Source organism: Rhinichthys klamathensis, unplaced genomic scaffold (assembly GCF_029890125.1).
Source record: "Rhinichthys klamathensis goyatoka isolate OS25496 unplaced genomic scaffold, OSU_Roscu_1.1 h1tg000149l_1, whole genome shotgun sequence".
Classification (NCBI taxonomy): Eukaryota; Metazoa; Chordata; class Actinopteri; order Cypriniformes; family Leuciscidae; genus Rhinichthys; species Rhinichthys klamathensis.
In genome coordinates this window covers 895,704-915,147 of record NW_026606684.1, presented here as the reverse complement: position 1 = coordinate 915,147, position 19,444 = coordinate 895,704, and the positions used below count along the sequence as shown (strand labels likewise).

The 19,444-nt window shown below is 46.4% G+C and overlaps 1 protein-coding gene across 2 annotated transcripts in view; it reads right to left on the bottom strand.

The window, feature by feature from the left end:
- Window positions 1–19,444, bottom strand: part of grin2aa (glutamate receptor, ionotropic, N-methyl D-aspartate 2A, a) — a 250,984-nt gene that overhangs the window by 98,374 nt on the left and 133,166 nt on the right. For both annotated transcript variants that reach the window (XM_056258184.1, XM_056258185.1), the window contains one exon: window positions 8,955–9,547. In XM_056258184.1, coding sequence (XP_056114159.1) covers window positions 8,955–9,547 — 593 coding nt within the window. The remainder of the gene's footprint in view (window positions 1–8,954; window positions 9,548–19,444) is intronic.

Below are 19,444 nucleotides of genomic sequence, written 5' to 3'. Positions count from 1 at the left end.
TATTTTCCATTGTTTTCCTTCAAACAGTACATCTGCTTTTCTTGACCAGATTTTCTCTCTAAATTAAAAAAATAAGATGTAGGACCATCCATGTCCCTTATTGTTAAAAAACGGCTCCTTACAAGGGCTCCTTTAACTTTCTCATTTAGTATGAAGCTCAGCTGATTTTTCTTTTCTGTCCACAATTCTTGTAAATCTGCAGTATCATTAACAGTCATGGTTCCCTTTCGAGGGAACTCGAACTGCGTCGGTGACGACACTAGGGGAATGCCCTTCAGCGTAGCGCGTCTGAATTTATGAATGAAACCGAATCCAATCCCATTGGCGTTACGTGATGACGTAGCGTGTGACGGCATACGCGGATGTGTACAAAGGCACGCCGGCACACAGAAATGTCAGCTTTTTGCTATTCAGCAAGCGCTCTGTGTTTGTAAGTGAAAGCGGTTTGTCCTATTTGGTGTTGTTTGTCCAGTATCTGATTTATTATCATGAGTGAGCAGTTTAGAAAGTGTGTGTTCCCATGCCCTCGCTTTATTACGGCTGGGGACACACACGAGATGTGTGTGGCTTGCTTAGGAATGCAGCACGCCCAAGCAGCTCTCGAGGGGGCTGCTTGCGGCCACTGTGATTCTCTTTCTATGAGAGTGCTGCGTTCCCGTCTGGCTTTATTTTCTGAGGATGGCCAGATGCGCGCTCCCCGCGGTTCAGGTCCCGCATCTGCCGAGGCAATGCGGCGGCTTAGATCGTGGGGCTCGCAAAATGAGCTTTCAGAGGGGATCGGGACTGCCGAGGCACTTTCCCAATCCTCATCTGAAGACTCAGATTCCCCTATCCCCCGTTCGGGAGCCCGCTCCGCGGCTTCTCCCGTTCAGGATGCAGACCCGGTGCTGCAGCTGTCTGATTCTGAGGAATTAGATGTGCTCAGCATCGCGGAGGGGGATCTGCATGAAGCACACACACACACACAATCTGCACCCAGTTATAATGAGCTTTTGGAGGTAGTGACGCGGGCTGTGGCCAAGTTGCATATTAGTTGGCCACAGGAGAGGCAGGAAGAGCGAGTCAGAAGCAAACTCGATGAGCGCTTACTGCAGCACCGCGCACACCCTCCACGCCGGTCTCTACCGTTCTTCCCGGATTTACACAACGAGTTGTGTAAATCCTGGAACAGGCCCCTTTCAGCGCGCCTGTCTAACCCCCCGATGTTGACTATAGTAACATTACGGGGGTTAGAGAGAACGGTTATGGGATGATGCCTCGGGTTGAGGAAGCTCTAGCCAGTTATCTTTCACCCGATCTTGCATCATCCCTTAAGACACCGGCGCTGCCCTCCAAGCCATGTCTCACTACATCTGTGTTGGTGGCCAGGGCCTATATGGCGGCGGGTAGGGCTGGTGCGAGCCTGCACACGATGGCCATTCTGCAGGCGTACCAGGCCGACCTCTTAAAGGACATGGACCAGGGCGAGGGCCTTACTATGGAAGATATTGCCGAGCTTCGCAAAGCCACAGACTTGTCTCTCCGGGTTACCAAGGAGACGGCCCGCGCTGGTAACCACGGAGAGGCATCTGTGGCTTAATCTCTCTGGCATCAAGGAGAGGGACAGGGCCTTTCTCCTTGATGCACCCATTTGTACCTCTGGTCTGTTCGGCGAGGCGGTTAATGCTGTCGTCGACAGATTTCAGGACACTAAAAAACAGAGTGAAGCATTTAGGCAATATCTCCCTTGCCGGTCGAGGTCTAGGAAGTCGGCTGCTAGGGGTAGAAGACAGCCACAGCCGTCATCCAGCTCCTACCGCCAAGGCCAAAAAGGGAGTGTCGCTTCTAGAGGTCCCCCTCAAGGAGCTTGGGACTCTAGACAGCGCTCTCACCCACAGCCTCCTGGGAGGATGGATCTGAGGACCGTCATCCAGTCTAGGAAGGCGAAGGCAAAGAGGTCCTAACTCCTGTGGGACCTCCAAGGGCCGCCCCCCCCCCCCCCCCCCCCCCCCCCCCCCCCCCCCCGCGAGAGAGATCGATCAAGGTCCCCTCTCTCGTCGGGCCCTCAGGAAGCTGGTGTCAGTATCCCGCCGTCTCTGACGCATTGGGACACGCCAGCTTCCAGCGAGCACACGCTGTCTTTTCTGCCCCAAAGGCTTGCAGTCAGACAGCGTTCGCGCTCGCACACTGTGGGTCGTTGCCGGTTTTCCCCTGCCGGTCTTCCGCTTCAGGGTGCCGTCAAGGACTTACACAAAACACTGGACACCAGCCCCGAGGGGCTGGTTCCCTTGGTGAATTTCGCAGAGGCATGGCAAAACCTCACGAATATTTCTCCATGGGTCCTGCGCACTGTAGAAATTGGGTACAGACTGCAGTTCGAGGTCCGCCCACCGAAATTCAATGGGGTGGTCTGGACGGTAGTGCGCCCAGAGCAGGGTCTGGTGTTGGGACAGGAAGTCAACTCGCTGCTAGGAAAAGGGGCCATAGAGCGTGTTCCCCCACTAGTCAGAGAGTCCGGGTTCTACAGCCGGTACTTCATAGTTCCAAAGAAGGATGGAGGGTTGCGTCCAATTTTAGATCTAAGGCATCTGAATCGGTCTCTGAGGAGATTCAGGTTCAAGATGCTCACTATTCCCATCATCGTGAGTCAAATCCAATCCGAGGATTGGTTTGTCACGATAGATCTAAAAGACGCTTATTTTCACATTTCCATCCTTCCATCTCACAGGAAGTTCCTGAGGTTTGCTTTCGGGGGCGAGGCTTACCAATATCGGGTTCTTCCATTCGGCCTAGCACTCTCCCCTCACACCTTTACCAAGTGTATGGATGCAGCTCTAGCACCCCTGAGGCTCGAGGGCATCAGGGTGCTCAATTACATCGACGACTGGTTAATATTGGCACAGTCGAGAGAGCTGGCGATTCGGCATCGAGATGTCGTCCTCGCCCACATCCAGAGCCTGGGGTTGAGACTCAACACGAAGAAGAGCGTGTTGACACCAGCCCAGAGAACCACGTTCCTGGGAGTGGTGTGGGACTCGGTCACGATGCGGGCACAATTGTCTCCTGCTCGGATCGAGTCTATCCTGACCTCAGTGTCCAGGATAAAGCTAGGCCAAGCCGTCACTGTCAAACATTTTCAGAGAGTGTTGGGTCTCATGGCAGCAGCGTCCAGCGTGATACCTTCTGGCCTGCTACACATGAGAGCCCTACAGTGGTGGTTAAGAGCCAAGGGGTTTTCCCCGAGGGGAAATCCATTCCGCTTGATAAGGGTTACGCGCAGATGCCTTCGTTCCCTATCAATTTGGAAGAAGCCTTGGTTCTTGTCCCAGGGTCCCAGGCTGGGAGCGTCATGTCACCGGATATCTATTTCGACAGACGCCTCCCACTAGGGCTGGGGCGCGGTCATGGACGGCCGTTTTACGAGAGGTCTCTGGCAGGACCAACATTCCTCTTGGCATATAAATTGCCTAGAAATGTTGGCGGTGTTCCGGGCTCTGAGGAGCTTTCTGCCAGACCTCCATGGTCGCCATGTCCTAGTAAGATCCGACAACATGTCGGTGGTATCTTACCTAAACCATCAGGGGGGTCTGAGGTCGCGCCCTCTGTGCAGACTGGCGCATCAGATCCTCCTGTGGTCCCAGCGGAGACTGTCGTCTCTCAGGGCGATGTATGTCCCGGGGGACCAGAACCAGGGAGCAGACATGCTGTCGAGGCAGGGGCTGAGGCCCGGGGAATGGAGACTCCACCCCGAGGTGGTGGAGTTAATATGCGAGAGGTTTGGCCCAGTGGAAGTGGACCTATTTGCGTCTCGAGAGACGACACACTGTCCACTGTGGTTCTCCCTCACACATCCAGCCCCGCTGGGGTTGGATGCCATCGTGCAGACGTGGCCGAGGCTGCGTCTGTACGCCTTTCCCCCAATCGCTCTATTCCCAGCAGTTCTGGAAAGGGTCCGTCAGGACGGGGTCAGCCTACTATTGGTAGCCCCGTTTTGGCCGGCCCGAGTATGGTTCTCGGACATCATCCTGCTTCTGGCAGGCCCGCCATGGCAGATCCCTCTGAGGAGGGACCTGTTGTCTCAGGCGGGGGGCTCAGTTCTCCACCCTCGGCCCGAGCTGTGGAAACTGTGGGTCTGGCCCCTGAGGGGGCACAGTACCTAGAAGCCGGCCTGTCAGCAGAAGTGGTTGAAACTATACTCACTTCCAGAGCTCCCTCCACGAGGAAGTTATACGGCCTTAAGTGGAATGTTTTTTTCCATTTGGTGCAGAGAGCGTGATCTGGACCCAGTTCACTGCCCAGTGGCTTCAGTGCTGGAGTTTCTCCAAGACCGCTTTTCTGCCGGGCTTACCCCGTCCACACTCAAGGTTTATGTGGCTGCCATTGCGGCATTCCATGCTCCTCTGAGTGATGGTCCTCTGGGGAGGCATCACCTGGTCGTACGTTTCCTCCGTGGGGCCTGGAGGATGAGACCTGCGACTCGCACCAGGGTTCCCTCTTGGGACCTGGCAGTGGTTCTCCAAGGGCTGGCCGAGGCCCCCTTCGAGCCGCTGGAGTCGGCTGAGGCCAAGAACCTTTCGTTCAAGGTGGTCTTTTTGTTGGCCATTACTTCTCTGAGGAGGGTAGGAGATCTCCAGGCGCTCTCTATTTCCGATGGGTGCTTGGAGTTTGCTCCAGGCAACATCAAGGCCATCTTACACCCCAGGCCCGGCTATTTGCCCAAGGTGCCATCTAATGTGGCACGGCCTATGGTTCAGCAGGCATTTCATCCTCCACCTCATGTGACGGCGGATGAGGAGAGACTTCACCTGCTCTGCCCTGTCAGAGCACTACAATGTTATATCCAGAGGTCCTCCTCGTGGCGGAAGTCGGACCAGTTGCTGGTGTGTTTCGGGTCGCCCAAGAAGGGGCTTCCCGCCTCTAAGCAAACCATCAGCAACTGGGTCGTTCAGACTATTTCCCTGGCTTTTCAGGTGCGCAATTTGCCTTCACCTATGGCCGTGAGGGCTCACTCCACCAGAGGCGTGGCGTCCTCTAGAGCCCTCCTTTCAGGGGTTTCTATCCATGACATATGTGAGGCGGCTGGCTGGGCCACTCCGCACACATTCATGAGGTTTTACAGTCTGGACCTTCTCTCTACACCCGGTGCACGAGTGCTTTCGTCCTAAGTTGTGCCTAAAGACAGCTTCACACTAGGTTGAGCGGAGTTTCGTTGTGGTATAGTGGGTATCTCGTTCCCCTAGTGTCGTCACCGACGCAGTTTGAGTTCCCTCGAAAGGGAACGTCTCGGGTTACGTATGTAACCCTTGTTCCCTGAGAAAGGGAACGAGACACTGCGTCGGTTCGCCACACCTCACCCCGCCTGGAGCACTTGCTTCATAGCAAAAGCTGACATTTCTGTGTGCCGGCGTGCCTTTGTACACATCCGCGTATGCCGTCACATGCTACGTCATCACGCAACGCCAATGGGATTGGATTCGGTTTCATTCATAAATTCAGACGCACTACGCTGAAGGGCGTTCCCCTAGTGTCGTCACCGACGCAGTGTCTCGTTCCCTTTCTCAGGGAACAAGGGTTACATACGTAACCCGAGACGTTTTCTCAATATCAATGATCTCCTTTTCTAACAACTCTAGAGTCTTTTTTAAAACCAAAGAGGTTGCATATTGCTGACAAAAACCTTTTATATGAACCTTACTGATTTCCCACCACTGAATTATATTTTCATATAAACATTTTTCAGTTTTACAGGTTTCCCAAAAAACTCCAAAGTTCTCACAGAAGTATTTATCATCCAGGAGTTTATTGTTAAAATGCCAATAGTAACTCTTTTGAGCTCTTTCCACCAATGAACACTCTATTGTAATGAGTTTGTGGTCAGAAAAAGATGTAGGAGAGATGGCTGTGTGTTTAACTCTATTTCTCATGATGTGTGATGTGTAGAACCTGTCCAATCGTGCCCCAGAAATCCTACCATTACCAAAATTTACCCATGTGTATTGTTGTGCTGATAGATTGTGTTCCCTCCATACATCTGATAAATTTTTTTTTTTTATCACGTTAGCTAAAACTGCAGCGGACTGTGCGTGAGGTTCTTCCCCATTCCTGTCTTTTGTGAAGTCTAAAGTGCAGTTCCAATCTCCTCCTAGTATTATTAACTCCCCATCCTGCTGTTGGTCTAAAACTTCCTCGAGTTTGGCAAAAAACTGCAACCTATCTGGTCCTAAATTAGGAGCATAAATGTTTATGAACACAAAAACAAAATTACTAATTTCAGCCCTAATAAGTAATAATCTCCCTGGTTCTACCTCGTTTTTTGATAAAATGTTTGCTTTAAGACCAGGGGAAAAAAGCACAGCCACCCCAGCACTAAGATTAGTCCCATGACTGAGAACCTTCTCTCCCTCCCACCACAAACCCCAGTCAACCTCATTTCTTTGGTCACTATGGGTCTCCTGCAGAAAAACTACGCTTAGATCTTTCAGGCGTATAGTTTCTGAAAGTAACCAATTTTTCTTCCCATCCCTCATCCCATTTACATTTAGGGAACCCACCTGTAAGTTCTCCATAAGGAAGAGAGAGAGAAAAAGAAAGCAGTAAATAAAGTAGAGGGTTACAGTCATAATTATTTAGTTTTTCCCCTCGCTTTTCCTACTTTCTTGCCTAATCTTAAAGTAGTTATATGTTTCTTCAAACGAAACCTCTTTTGTTGTGAAAGCTCATCATAGTTGTTCATTTTTCTAGCCCACATTACAGAAGAAATTAACTTTTCCACATCAGGGAAGTAGTCTCCTATTTCAACACCGGGTTTTCCTTTTGTTTTGTCAAGAAAAGAGTTGATTTGCTCAACAGTATACATATCTTTTACAACCTCTGACATTCCATCATTACTACACTGAGATAAATCCTCCATTTCATCATCCATATTTTCCTTTTCCCCTTCTACCTGTACTGTATCATTTCTCTGACACACCTCCTCAACATCACCTTGAGTCTTATCAACAACATCAGACGCACACTGATTTATCAGAAGCATAACTACAGCCAGGCTGTTCCTTTCTCCCAACATTTACTTCACTCACCTCCTGCTGTCCCTGCTCTTCCTCTATAGTGACTTTATCCTGCTCCTCAGCGATCCGTGTTCCTGTGTTATTTAATGATTGATCGGTGTTGTTCGCGTCTGGTGTGGACTCGCGCTGTTCGTCTCTGTGTGGACACCCGAAGCGCTTATGGCCCAGATCTCCACACTCAAAGCAGCGTAGACTGTCAGTAGTGGCGTAAACCATAAACGAATTCCCACTTTGGGTGACACGGAAAGAAACTTCCAAAGTTCGCTCTGGTGAATTTAAAAACATGTAAACATGGCGTCTAAACGAAAGTACATGCTTTAACTCGGCATTTTTACACCCCAAGGGAATCATTCGGACGGCACCCGCGATTTTACCAAATCTTTGCAACTCTTTGGTGATAACGTCATTAGATACAAAAGGAGGAACATTTGAAATTGTAACTTTGGTTGCTGGAGCGGATAGCGGGGTTACCGGAACATATGCTTCCTTCACCCATATACCGCTGACAGTCAACTGATTAACTAGCGCCTCGGACTTTAAAAAAACAACAACTGCTTTATTCATCCGGGAAGCCGATACGACATTCTCAAAATTTACCTGCTCTCCTATCACCAGCAGCAGATCCTCCACTGTCACGCCAGGCTCCGGCACACACCGGCACCCGTTACGCAGTGACAGTGTTGGCGTTCCTGGCGTGGGAACAGACGCCATGCTGGCCTCTCAAAACGCACACACACTAAGAATCTCTCACGCGGTGCCACAGTGTGCACAGTTGGGGGTCGGAGAGTCTTGCGTAGGGGGCTGGATGTGGCAGCAGCTGTGGCGTTTTCCATGGGATCCTAATTACGTCGTCACGTCGATGTTACGTCGAACGTGAGCGACTGAAAGGGAACGTCTCGGTTACTAATGTAACCCTCGTTCCCTGAAGGAGGGAACGGGAGACGTAACGTCCCGTTGCCACGGCTGCTGACCATCGCTGCACGGCCATCACGATCACGGCTCCTCAGCGAAAAACAATGTGTGTTTCCGCTTCCTGTTTATACCCTTGCTGCGGGGCGGGGCGCATGATGCGTTCACGCACGCCAACGTTCACGCACGCCAACGTTCATTGGCTCGTTCTGTAGACACTAGAAGTTGATAGGGCTCCCTGAAGTGATCCCAATTACGTCGTCACGTCGATGTTACGTCTCCCGTTCCCTCCTTCAGGGAACGAGGGTTACATAACCGAGTACCGAGTAAGTAACCGAGACGTTTCTTGAGCAGCAAATCAGCATATTAGACTGATTTCTGAAGGATCAGCTTTGCATCACAGGAATAAATAACATTTAAAAATATATTTAAAATATTCATATATTTTTAAATAATATTTAATAAGAATTTTAGATCAAATAAATGGAGCCTTGGTGAGCACAAGAGACTTATTTTTAAACACATTTTAAAAAATCATACTTACCCCAAACTTACAAATAGGCACTATATGATATTTGCATCATATTTTTACTTAACCTGATATTTGATGTCTTAATTAAAAGTATTCATCCAAATAAATACATATATTTATATATGTATATATTATATATATTTGCAATCTTTAGAGGCCATTTTCTTAAAAACAAGTTTTAATGATGGCCACCTAGAAACATAGTAGTTCTATCATTAGAAAGCTGAGACTTTACTTTGCATTTACCCGATATGCCCTATGTCTCTAACACAGACCTCTTGGGTTTTTTTTTTTTTCACCTTTTCCTTTTTCCACTTAACTGGTCAAAAACTGTTTATGTGCTTTCTCACATAAATATCCCTCTTGTTTCCACTTTTTAAAGTGCAGGAAGTAGACAGGCTGTTGACAGAAAACATTAACATATTGTAGACACACAGATAATAAGCCGGTTCTCGTCCTTCACTCACTTGTGTAACGCGCTGGGCGGCAACTTGGTTTTCTCCATTTGGCCATAGCAGCTGGTTTTGGCCTCAGGGATGTCCCCAAACTCTTCCAACATGGCTGCAGCTGCTGTGGTTATAATCCCAAGCCCATCTCGAACCCGTGCCTCAAGAGGATAGTCCCAGTCATCGTAGGATACAGAGATCATTCCAGAGGGTAACGAATCTGGAGTGATATCTGGGTTGCCCGTGGTCAAGCTGGGCACGATCCAGATGTACCCGAACCCGGTCAGGCCCAGCGAACGGGCCTCTTCCAGGATGTAAGCTGCTTCGTCCTTGGAGCAGTACAAGAGGATGACTGGAGACTGCACCTTCTTCAACTGGATCTGGGTCCTGGTGTCCCCGTCCACGGCATCCAGGGTGATGGTGTTCTGGAGGTCCCAACCGACAAAGCTGTTGTCGACCGTTGTCTTCAGGATGGTGATGAAATCCTGGTAGCCTGGGAACTTGCTGGTCACTATGGTGAAGACGTGCCAGTCGTACTCTTCCATGATGTTAAGCATGAGCAATGCCTCCTGCTGGATGGAGGCCCCGAACTGGAAGAATGTTGATTTCACATCCTGTTGAACAAACAAAGATAAAAAGATGTGAGTCACAACATGATAAATATAGGCTTTCAACAATGCATCAGTACCATATCACTTTTGGGTCTATATATATTTTTTACTTTTAATTTACAATTGCCGGCATCTAACGCTCACTTAAAGTTAAACATTAAAAACATTTTAAATATAATAATATTTTTTAGTGCATCCCTAATAAACTTTAAATTAAACATCAGCTAAAATTCCATAATTCCCTCAAATAAATACAGTAGAATAGACAGAATTTTTTTTTTTTTTTTTAAATATTTAGGGAGCTCTGAACTCAGTATTACAGACTGACAAAGTTAAAAAAGGTTAATAAGGTTCTTTATTAAAATGTAACGAGACAAAAAGGAAAGAGAAGAGCTATTCTGGTTCTTTAACTCCTTTGAGATCCATCTGATATGTGCAGCTCTGGCCTTGATGAACTCATTGTCTAATCATAATGATGCACCGAGCCAGTTCTTTCTGGATGAGCAGATTCAATCCCCATGTGCCTTTAGAACTATTCCCTCCAGCGTCCCACAATTCCACAGCTTTAACAGGCCCTCTGAGGAATAAAGGACACACTCATTTTAAGATTCATACTCTTGAGTTCAAACTTTTCAGTCATTTTATGAATGAGAGGATTGGAAGCTTGTAAGGAACGCAACATGCCTTCATTGACCTTTTCAATCACTGTGGACGCTAGTTTTCCCATCACCATTTCAATGTCAAACCAATGACTATGGCCTCATAAATGGGGAATTAAAGGTAGCCCATGAATCAATACAGTTGTAAGATGAGGCATCTGTGTTTGTGAATGTGTGCATGTGTGAAAGATGCCTACAGTAAGCAACAGGTAGTGAGTCTGCATATATTGGGAGGAAAAAACGTTTCACTTAGTTGGTTTGCTATTTTTAAGGAAGCTTGGCTTGACATTGCCAATTTCACACACTGGGGAAACTAAATACACACTGACGCTGCTAAGTAAACACAAGCTAACTGGATAACACTTCACACACACACAACCAGTCAGTGTTGGGCAAGTTACTTTTAAAAAGTAATTAGTTACAGTTACTAGTTACTACTTCCAAAAAGTAACTAAATTAGTTACTCAGTTACAAGTTTTAAAAGTAACTAGTTACTTAAGAAAGTAACTATTGCGTTACTTTCAAGTAAAATTAAATTTTAAATGCTCAAATGTGACCCCACCTCTACCCCTCTTTAACGGAACTTACAATACATGTGCATGTTCAATTATTTATGATAAATCTGAATAGTATAATGAAATGGACACTTAATACAATACATTATTAACAGAAACATGAAACATTGTACACACATCTAAAAAAAAAAAAATGTTACTGTGGGACAAAGTGAGACTAGCCTCCAATCAAATGCCATGTAGATATTATGTTTATATAGTGGATCAATGCAAATAACACAATAGATGTTTTGGAACTTTTGATATATTGCCCCTCAACAGGCCACAACTGGGCAAAATTAAATTAAGCTTGTTAAGCTCGTCGCCATACCTGTCTCTCGTTGACTGACTGGCTTGCTTGTGTTGTTCATTGTGTGTCCTGTCCTGTCCGACTATGCGTTATGATGGGTCGTTCGCAATTCATGAGCGTTAGCCGTTAGTGATGATGGATCGACTCGTTCGCGAATGAGCTTTTGATGGGTCGTTCGCGATTCGCGAATGAGGCGACTCTAAGAACCGGCTCTTTTAGGTGAACGTCGGGAGCTGGCTCGCATATCTGAAGAGCCGACTCTATTTTTTACAAATTTAGCCTATAGAAATTAAATATTTATGTAAAAAAAATATATATATTATAGTCAAAGTCATTTAAAGAGCCGTTTGTGAGCCAAAAGAGCCGGCTCTTTTCAGTGAGCTGAGTCAAAAGTGCCGAATGCCTACTACTATGCGTGCTTTCGAACACCCGCCCAACTCTACCTCTGATTGGCCTACAATGACATTTTACTCTACCTCAGTCGTCAGCATTTATGCGCTTGTCTCGTGCTCTGCCCACTAACCAAGGAAGAACAGTAAAAAAAGTATTTGCCCCTCGCTCAGAGATCTAGTTGGTCTGATGAAAAAAAAAAACCCAGCTTCATCAGTTATAGTAACGCGCCGCATTTTTGGCAGTAACGGGAACGGCGTTATTAAGATGAGAAGAGTAATCAATTAGATTACTCGTTACTGGAAAAAGTAATGCCGTTAGTAACCGTTATTCCCATCACTGCAACCAGTGCCTAATTGAACACAAATCTGCTTTGACCAAAACCGTCATGTTACTTTTAAAAAACCAACCATCTGGCACTCAGCGACATCAATATCTTCAAACCATATCAGATCTTCTTCCGGGCTTTGTCGATCTTTTCATTTGATGCCAGCCCAATATAATACATTCATTAAAAGTCACTTCTGAGATACGCAGTGATTATCTTCTGTTTTGGTGACGGATGGTTAATGAAACATGGGGTCGACACTGGAGACGCTTCATTGAGTGGTCTTGCAATGCATTAGATGTTAATTAGCCAGTCGGTGGGCTGATAATGAGAGTTTTTTCCATACCTGTGTCTCTGGTTTTTCTGCAAGATTTAATAAAATGTCACATAAGAAAGTTTCATTCAAGTGATGACTTTTTTTAATAAAAATGTTTAATTCATTGTCATTATTTGGGTTTAGTACGAGTAGTTGTCTAAACATAAAATAGCTTCTTTTTTCTTCTTTTTTTCTTAGTAACAGTGGTTTATTGAACAAATTGTGTCTCTCTCGTTAAATAAATTCAATTATAATTAACATTTTCTTAAGAATAAAAAAGTGTGACGATCTGCGGCTGGAGTGCCCGCTTGAGCCTCTGGAGGGCACTCCTTCCTAGTTTATTGTTTCCATTATAGCCCCTTTCACACAGCACTTTGAACCCGGCAAATTGCCGGCAAATTGCCAGAGTGCCTTCTGTGTGAACGCAAACACGACCTGGGATTGATGCCGGGATCGATGCCGGGTTGGGGACCTAGTAACATTGCCGTGTTCAGACCCGGAACGCGCGCTGTGTGAACAAAAGCCAGAACCAATGCCGTATAAGGGGTGTGTCGTAGTGAGGATTCACGAGCCTTTGCAATGACGTAGTTATCGTGCGGCTCAGTTACTCTAGAAGAAAGTTTGTGTTCGTCATCGATACAAGAAAGAACGAAAAAATGTCTGCAAACTGGACTGAAGTAGAGACCCGTCACATCCAACGTCACGCGTCTTTCGGGAACATACACGGCTTGTGTGTGAACGCGCTCTCTGATTCCGGCAAATCACTGGCGGTGTGAATGAAGCAGAATCAAACGAACCCGGGTCAAATCCCGGGTCACTTTATCCGTGTATTTTCCGGAATCTCTGTGTGAAAGGGGCTTATGTTTGACCCTGGACTGATTATGGTTTATTTATTGCACCTGTTTTAGATTGAGCTTCCCTGATTTAAGCCTGAGTTTTCCCTTTGTTCGGGGCTCAGTATTGTATGTGTCTGACTGCATTACCTAGCCTTGTTCCAGTTTCCGAGTATTCCAGTGTTTCGATTCATCTGCCTGTTCCTGGTTTCCCGTTTGCCTTATCCCTGCATTGATTTGATGTTTGTTTGGACTGCTTACCTGGTCTTGATCCCTGCCTGTTTCCCTGTACCTGTCTCTGGATTCTCCTCATAATAAACCCTGCGTTTGGATCACCTCTGTCCTTGTTCCATGTGCAGTTTCATGACAGAATACTGAGCCACTACTGATCCAGCGGCTGACAGGAGCACGGACCTCGTTATGGATCCCACAGCGCAGATCGTAAGCCTCCGTCAAGGAGAACGTCCTCTCAAGGTTTTTGTGACCGATTTTTTGAAGCTCTCTCGTCAGTCCTACTTAGATGATTTCTGTTTAATGATGTTCTTTCGGGGAGGACTGTCTGAACCGCTCGGCTCTGCTATATCGTTTCCAAATTCAAGCTGGACTCTTACCCAATATGATGACCTGGGCCTTTCCATGAGCGGTTCGCTTTTTACTGTGGATTTTTTGGAACTTTTGCTTCACAGAGGACCCGACGATTCGCCATTTTACAAGGTACCCACTGAATCCACCCATCTAGAGTCTCCCGGTGAACCAGCGCTTCACACGTGCTCCGCCGAATTTGCGCTACATGAAAGCCCAGTTGAACCAGCGCTTCGTAAAGGGTCCTCCGAATCCACGCAACAGGTGAATCCCGTCGTTCTAACACTTCACGTGAGCTCCGTTGTATTCCTGCCTCAAGAGTTTTCTACTGAGTCTACCGAGTCAAGTGAGTCTACCGAGTCAAGTGAGTCTACCGAGTCAAGTGAGTCTACCGAGTCAAGCCCAGTGAAGCGCCGTCGCAGAAGGAAGAGAAGGAGGACTCGCTCGGCTCATCAGGCTCTAGTGAGCGTACCCAGACTTCTCACCCTGCCGGCCCCGCCTCAAGTGAGTCTACCGAGTCAAGTGAGTCTACCGAGTCAAGCCCAGTGAAGCGCCGTCGCAGAAGGAAGAGAAGGAGGACTCGCTCGGCTCATCAGGCTCCAGTGAGCGTACCCAGACTTCTCGCCCTGCCGGCCCCGCCTCAAGTGAGTCTACCGAGTCAAGTGAGTCTACCGAGTCAAGCCCAGTGAAGCGCCATCGCAGAAGGAAGGGAAGGAGGACTCGCTCGGTTCATCAGGCTCCAGTGAGCGTACCCAGACTTCTCGCCCTGCCGGCCCCGCCTCAAGTGAGTCTACCGAGTCAAGTGAGTCTACCGAGTCAAGCCCAGTGAAGCGCCGTCGCAGAAGGAAGAGAAGGAGGACTCGCTCGGCTCATCAGGCTCCAGTGAGCGTACCCAGACTTCTCGCCCTGCCGGCCCCGCCTCAAGTGAGTCTACCGAGTCAAGTGAGTCTACCGAGTCAAGCCCAGTGAAGCGCCATCGCAGAAGGAAGAGAAGGAGGACTCGCTCGGCTCATCAGGCTCCAGTGAGCGTACCCAGACTTCTCGCCCTGCCGGCCCCGCCTCAAGTGAGTCTACCGAGTCAAGCCCAGTGAAGCGCCGTCGCAGAAGGAAAAGAAGGAGGACTCGCTCGGCTCATCAGGCTCCAGTGAGCGTACCCAGACTTCTCGCCCTGCCGGCCCCGCCTCAAGTGAGTCTACCGAGTCAAGCCCAGTGAAGCGCCGTCGCAGAAGGAAGAGAAGGAGGACTCGCTCGGCTCACCAGGCTCCAGTGAGCGTACCCAGACTTCTCGCCCTGCCAGCCCCGCCTCAAGTGAGTCTACCGAGTCAAGTGAGTCTACCGAGTCAAGCCCAGTGAAGCGCCGTCGCAGAAGGAAGAGAAGGAGGACTCGCTCGGCTCATCAGGCTCCAGTGAGCGTACCCAGACTTCTCGCCCTGCCGGCCCCGCCTCAAGTGAGCCTACCGAGTCAAGTGAGTCTACCGAGTCAAGCCCAGTGAAGCGCCGTCGCAGAAGGAAGAGAAGGAGGACTCGCTCGGCTCATCAGGCTCCAGTGAGCGTACCCAGACTTCTCGCCCTGCCGGCCCCGCCTCAAGTGAGCCTACCGAGTCAAGTGAGTCTACCGAGTCAAGCCCAGTGAAGCGCCGTCGCAGAAGGAAGAGAAGGAGGACTCGCTCGGCTCATCAGGCTCCAGTGAGCGTACCCAGACGCCTCGCCCTGCCGGCCCCGCCTCTGCGCCTCGCCCTGCCTGCGCCCTTCAAGCTCCGGGAGGCCTTTCCTGAACCCGTGGATTTCCCCAAGTATTTTTTGGGGGGGGGGGGGGGGGGGGCAAGGGTCCGGTGAAGAGGCCATAAAGGCTGCGCCACCATGGTCGTCTGCAGGGGCTTCACCACCCTGGCCTTCGCCTCATCCTGCTCCGCCCTGGCCTTCGCCTCAGTCTGCTCCGCCCTCGTCTCCGTCCGAGTCTGCTCCGTCCAGGTACCCTTCTAAGTGTACTCTCTGCCCTGGTCCTGTGTTATGTGTGCTCCGTTCTGTTCTCCTGTCACTTATGCTCCAGCCTGTCTTCCGGCCAAGCATGCTCCGCCCTGGCTTCTTGCGGAGCGTTTCTTCCCGTGGTCTCGTGCCTGGCTCTGGTCTCCAGGCCCCCTGCCTCTCCACGGGCCTGGCCCTCCATCCCATCCCCCGTCGACCTCCCTCCGGAGCTCTTAGGAGCGTCTGGAAGCCGCTCCTTAGAGGGGGGATTATGTGACGATCTGCGGCTGGAGTGCCCGCTTGAGCCTCTGGAGGGCACTCCTTCCTAGTTTATTGTTTCCATTATGTTTGACCCTGGACTGATTATGGTTTATTTATTGCACCTGTTTTAGATTGAGCTTCCCTGATTTAAGCCTGAGTTTTCCCTTTGTTCGGGGCTCAGTATTGTATGTGTCTGACTGCATTACCTAGCCTTGTTCCAGTTTCCGAGTATTCCAGTGTTTCGATTCATCTGCCTGTTCCTGGTTTCCCGTTTGCCTTATCCCTGCATTGATTTGATGTTTGTTTGGACTGCTTACCTGGTCTTGATCCCTGCCTGTTTCCCTGTACCTGTCTCTGGATTCTCCTTATAATAAAGCCTGCGTTTGGATCACCTCTGTCCTTGTTCCATGTGCAGTTTCATGACACTGCTAATGCAGTGAACTATATACGGGGAGCCCTTATTAACACATCACTATAATATTAAAGGTTACAGTTAACAACAGAGCCCAAACTATTAAATTCAGTTGCTATTTATTTTTAGATATAATAATCAACACTCAAATAAATAAAAAAACATGTAAATGGCAGGTTTTGTATGAACTAATCTAATTATACAATTATTTTTTAATTACTTTTCTACCCCAATTCATTTTTGAAATATAATAATTTACACAGTTACTGTCATAACTTGTTTCATGAAAGATTTATTTAAACATACGAAATAATTAAGACATTACTAACAGGTAAAGTTAATTTCTCTAGTGAACTAACTGGCTGTGGACACTAAATGACTTGCCAGAAGCAAATAATGCTATGTGAGATATTATTCCCAAGCTGTTTTATTGATGTCTTTCTGTGGTTTAAACTGGTTGAGAGATTACATGTAAACATGTGATTTTTCCCCCATTCTAAAGATTTCATTGGTCATGTCAATCACTGTACTGATTGCCTACACCAAACACTGATCCCTAAACCTACCGGTCACAGTAACCTTAACCAATAAAATTAGCTGCAAATTTTCACGCCACGTAAATATATCTATGCATAGATCGTCTGTTCTTCTTCTTCTGTGCTTTTTTCTGTTGTGGTGGTTAGCAAACAGCGTTGCATTACCGCACACTCCCCCTTCTGGATTGGAGTGTGGATCGCCTGTGACCGACTGTATTCTTTGTCTGATTGTAGGCACTGAATCATTATGTCAATAATGTGATGGTTCAAGTCGAATACCATTACACACCCTAATAAATAGTGTTTTTGTTTTCAACAAAAAATAAAACAGGGTCATAAAACCAAATTTCTAAGTAATCCATAGACTGTCAAAGACTAAATACTAAATACAAATACAAATACAAATACAAATACAAAAATAAATAAATAAATAAAATACCATAGTAAATCTAAATAAAATGGATATGCATAGAATGTATTTAAAAAAAGGTTATTTAAAAAAATATTTAAATTATATTGCTGAGGCTCACACAAGATTTATAAATCGCACACTATTGGGTCAATTTAAGCCCCATTATGCATTCTAGGGTCATGAAAAAGCATTACAATGTTAAATCTAGAATCTATAAACTTGATAAAACTTTTTTTTATTTTTTTTTTATTGAAATATTGTGTGCAACAGTGGCAATGTTATGTGAACTGGCCCCTATGAGACTACGCATTTACTTAAATGACAGATCGACGACAAGACGGTCCTAATTTATTTTTCACTGTCTCACCTGACCTTGGAAAGATTTTAATTATTACTCAAATGTTATCATGATGTTATCTTAAAGAGCCACAGTTTTGAGTGGCAATTTCTTTTAAATCAGATCTGGAGATGTCAACGCAAATGGAGCAGATTATATTACGTATCGAATAATGGCATAAAGATTAATCAGCTCAAGCTGCCAGCTCCCCACAGTTGTCCATCAACTCTTCAAGTGTAGGGTTAACCAAACGTGACCTCATAATCATCAGTCTCATGGGTGCTATGTGTGGGGTGAACATGTAGATTGTGCGAGGTGAGCCCTCGTTGACATCATTCTGCGAATGAACTCAATAGATGATGGAAAGAGAGGGAAGGGTAATTGTAATGTTAAAAACAATGTGTTCTCTTGCTGCAACATGAATGAAACCAACAATTACAGAGACCAAGAAAAAGAAACAAAAGATGAACAAAAGTAAGATATTTTATATAGTTTTATGTATACAAATTTATTCTAATGTGTGATGTGAAACAATTTATATTATATTATATTTAGCATAATATGATTTAATTGTATAATGTTTTTTAATACAATTTATAGCCACAGACTGCAGCATGAAAAGTATGATTCACAAAGAACATTTATAAAGATTTTCCATTGTTGTCTACAGTAAATGTAATTTCACAGCGAAGCACAGAGTGTGACATGACAGGCATGTGTAATCAGCTTCAGGGGTGTGAAAGAAGATTTGTCTGCACATCTTAAGAGTAGCAATACTAGTTAATTTCCCACCCACTTTCCTGAGAGTCTGCATCATCCCTGTGTGGTGATTTATGATCTTAAATATTAATATTAATATTTAGTATTAATATTTATATTGAGTTTTTGGTCACCCGTCACCTAAGGTGAGTTTGACAATGTCAGATGATTCCTTCCTATATTACGGGGCACCAACCAAGGAATTTCACCTTGGCAATAAAGAACAATCATGGAAGATTGTTGTTGACTAAATTAGAATTATATAAATTGTAGGTTCCTCATCTGATCAATCTGAAGGATTTAGTGAGATTCTGGTGAGCTTGTAGAGCCTTTGATTATTAACACAAGGCACAGTATGCAATGGCACAGTATGCAATAATATGAATTTATTCACAAAAAGATATACAAGATATCACACTTACTAAATGCTACTAAGGAAAATGACTAAACTACTAAGAAAATTTGATCAATAATCAAACAGAAACTACAAACTACTACACAAGTGGACGTTAACTAAATTAATGCCAAGTAGATGAGCAACGGATTGGACGAAGCAATGAATGGGTAATTAGCAGTCTATGGGGGAGTCAATTGTGGTCTTTCTGGATGCTGGTATGAAATAGTTATAAGCATGCGCGTAATTTGCACGGGGGTTACGGGGGTCATGACCCCTTCAAAAATCAGATCCAGCTAATATCATCACATCATTCAGATTAAAATAAATATGAAATATTCCGAATGAATACTTTGTTCGCTTTCTTTATTAAATTCATTTGCCAGCAAGAAAGATAGTATCATATTTTAAATGATCTGTTATGTACCCACCGCACCGACTACTTGGTATTACCCAACCCGCTTTCTCTACCAAGTTTGTTCACTATTTTGCGCAGCGCAGTCGCTGGGATGAATGGTTAGAGAAAGCTGATGGTGCATGCTAACGGATGGAAAGATGAAAAGTACACTGAAAGGCAGTCAGACAACGATTTTTCGATTTTCACCAGCCAAAAAGAGGAAAAATCCTGACCAAACGGGACTGAGGTACCCCATTGCTAAGTTAGCTGTTAAGTTAGCTCAGCGTTTCTCAAAGTGTGGGGCGCGGGCGGGATCGTAGTATCACTGTATGGTTCCCATGGAGACGCGTCTTTCATTGCTTGTCACCCCGCAGCCACAATAGCTGAATGACTGATAATCTGCTTTTATTTCCTTTTTTATTCAAAATTTCACAAATTTGTTAGCTAATAGCAGG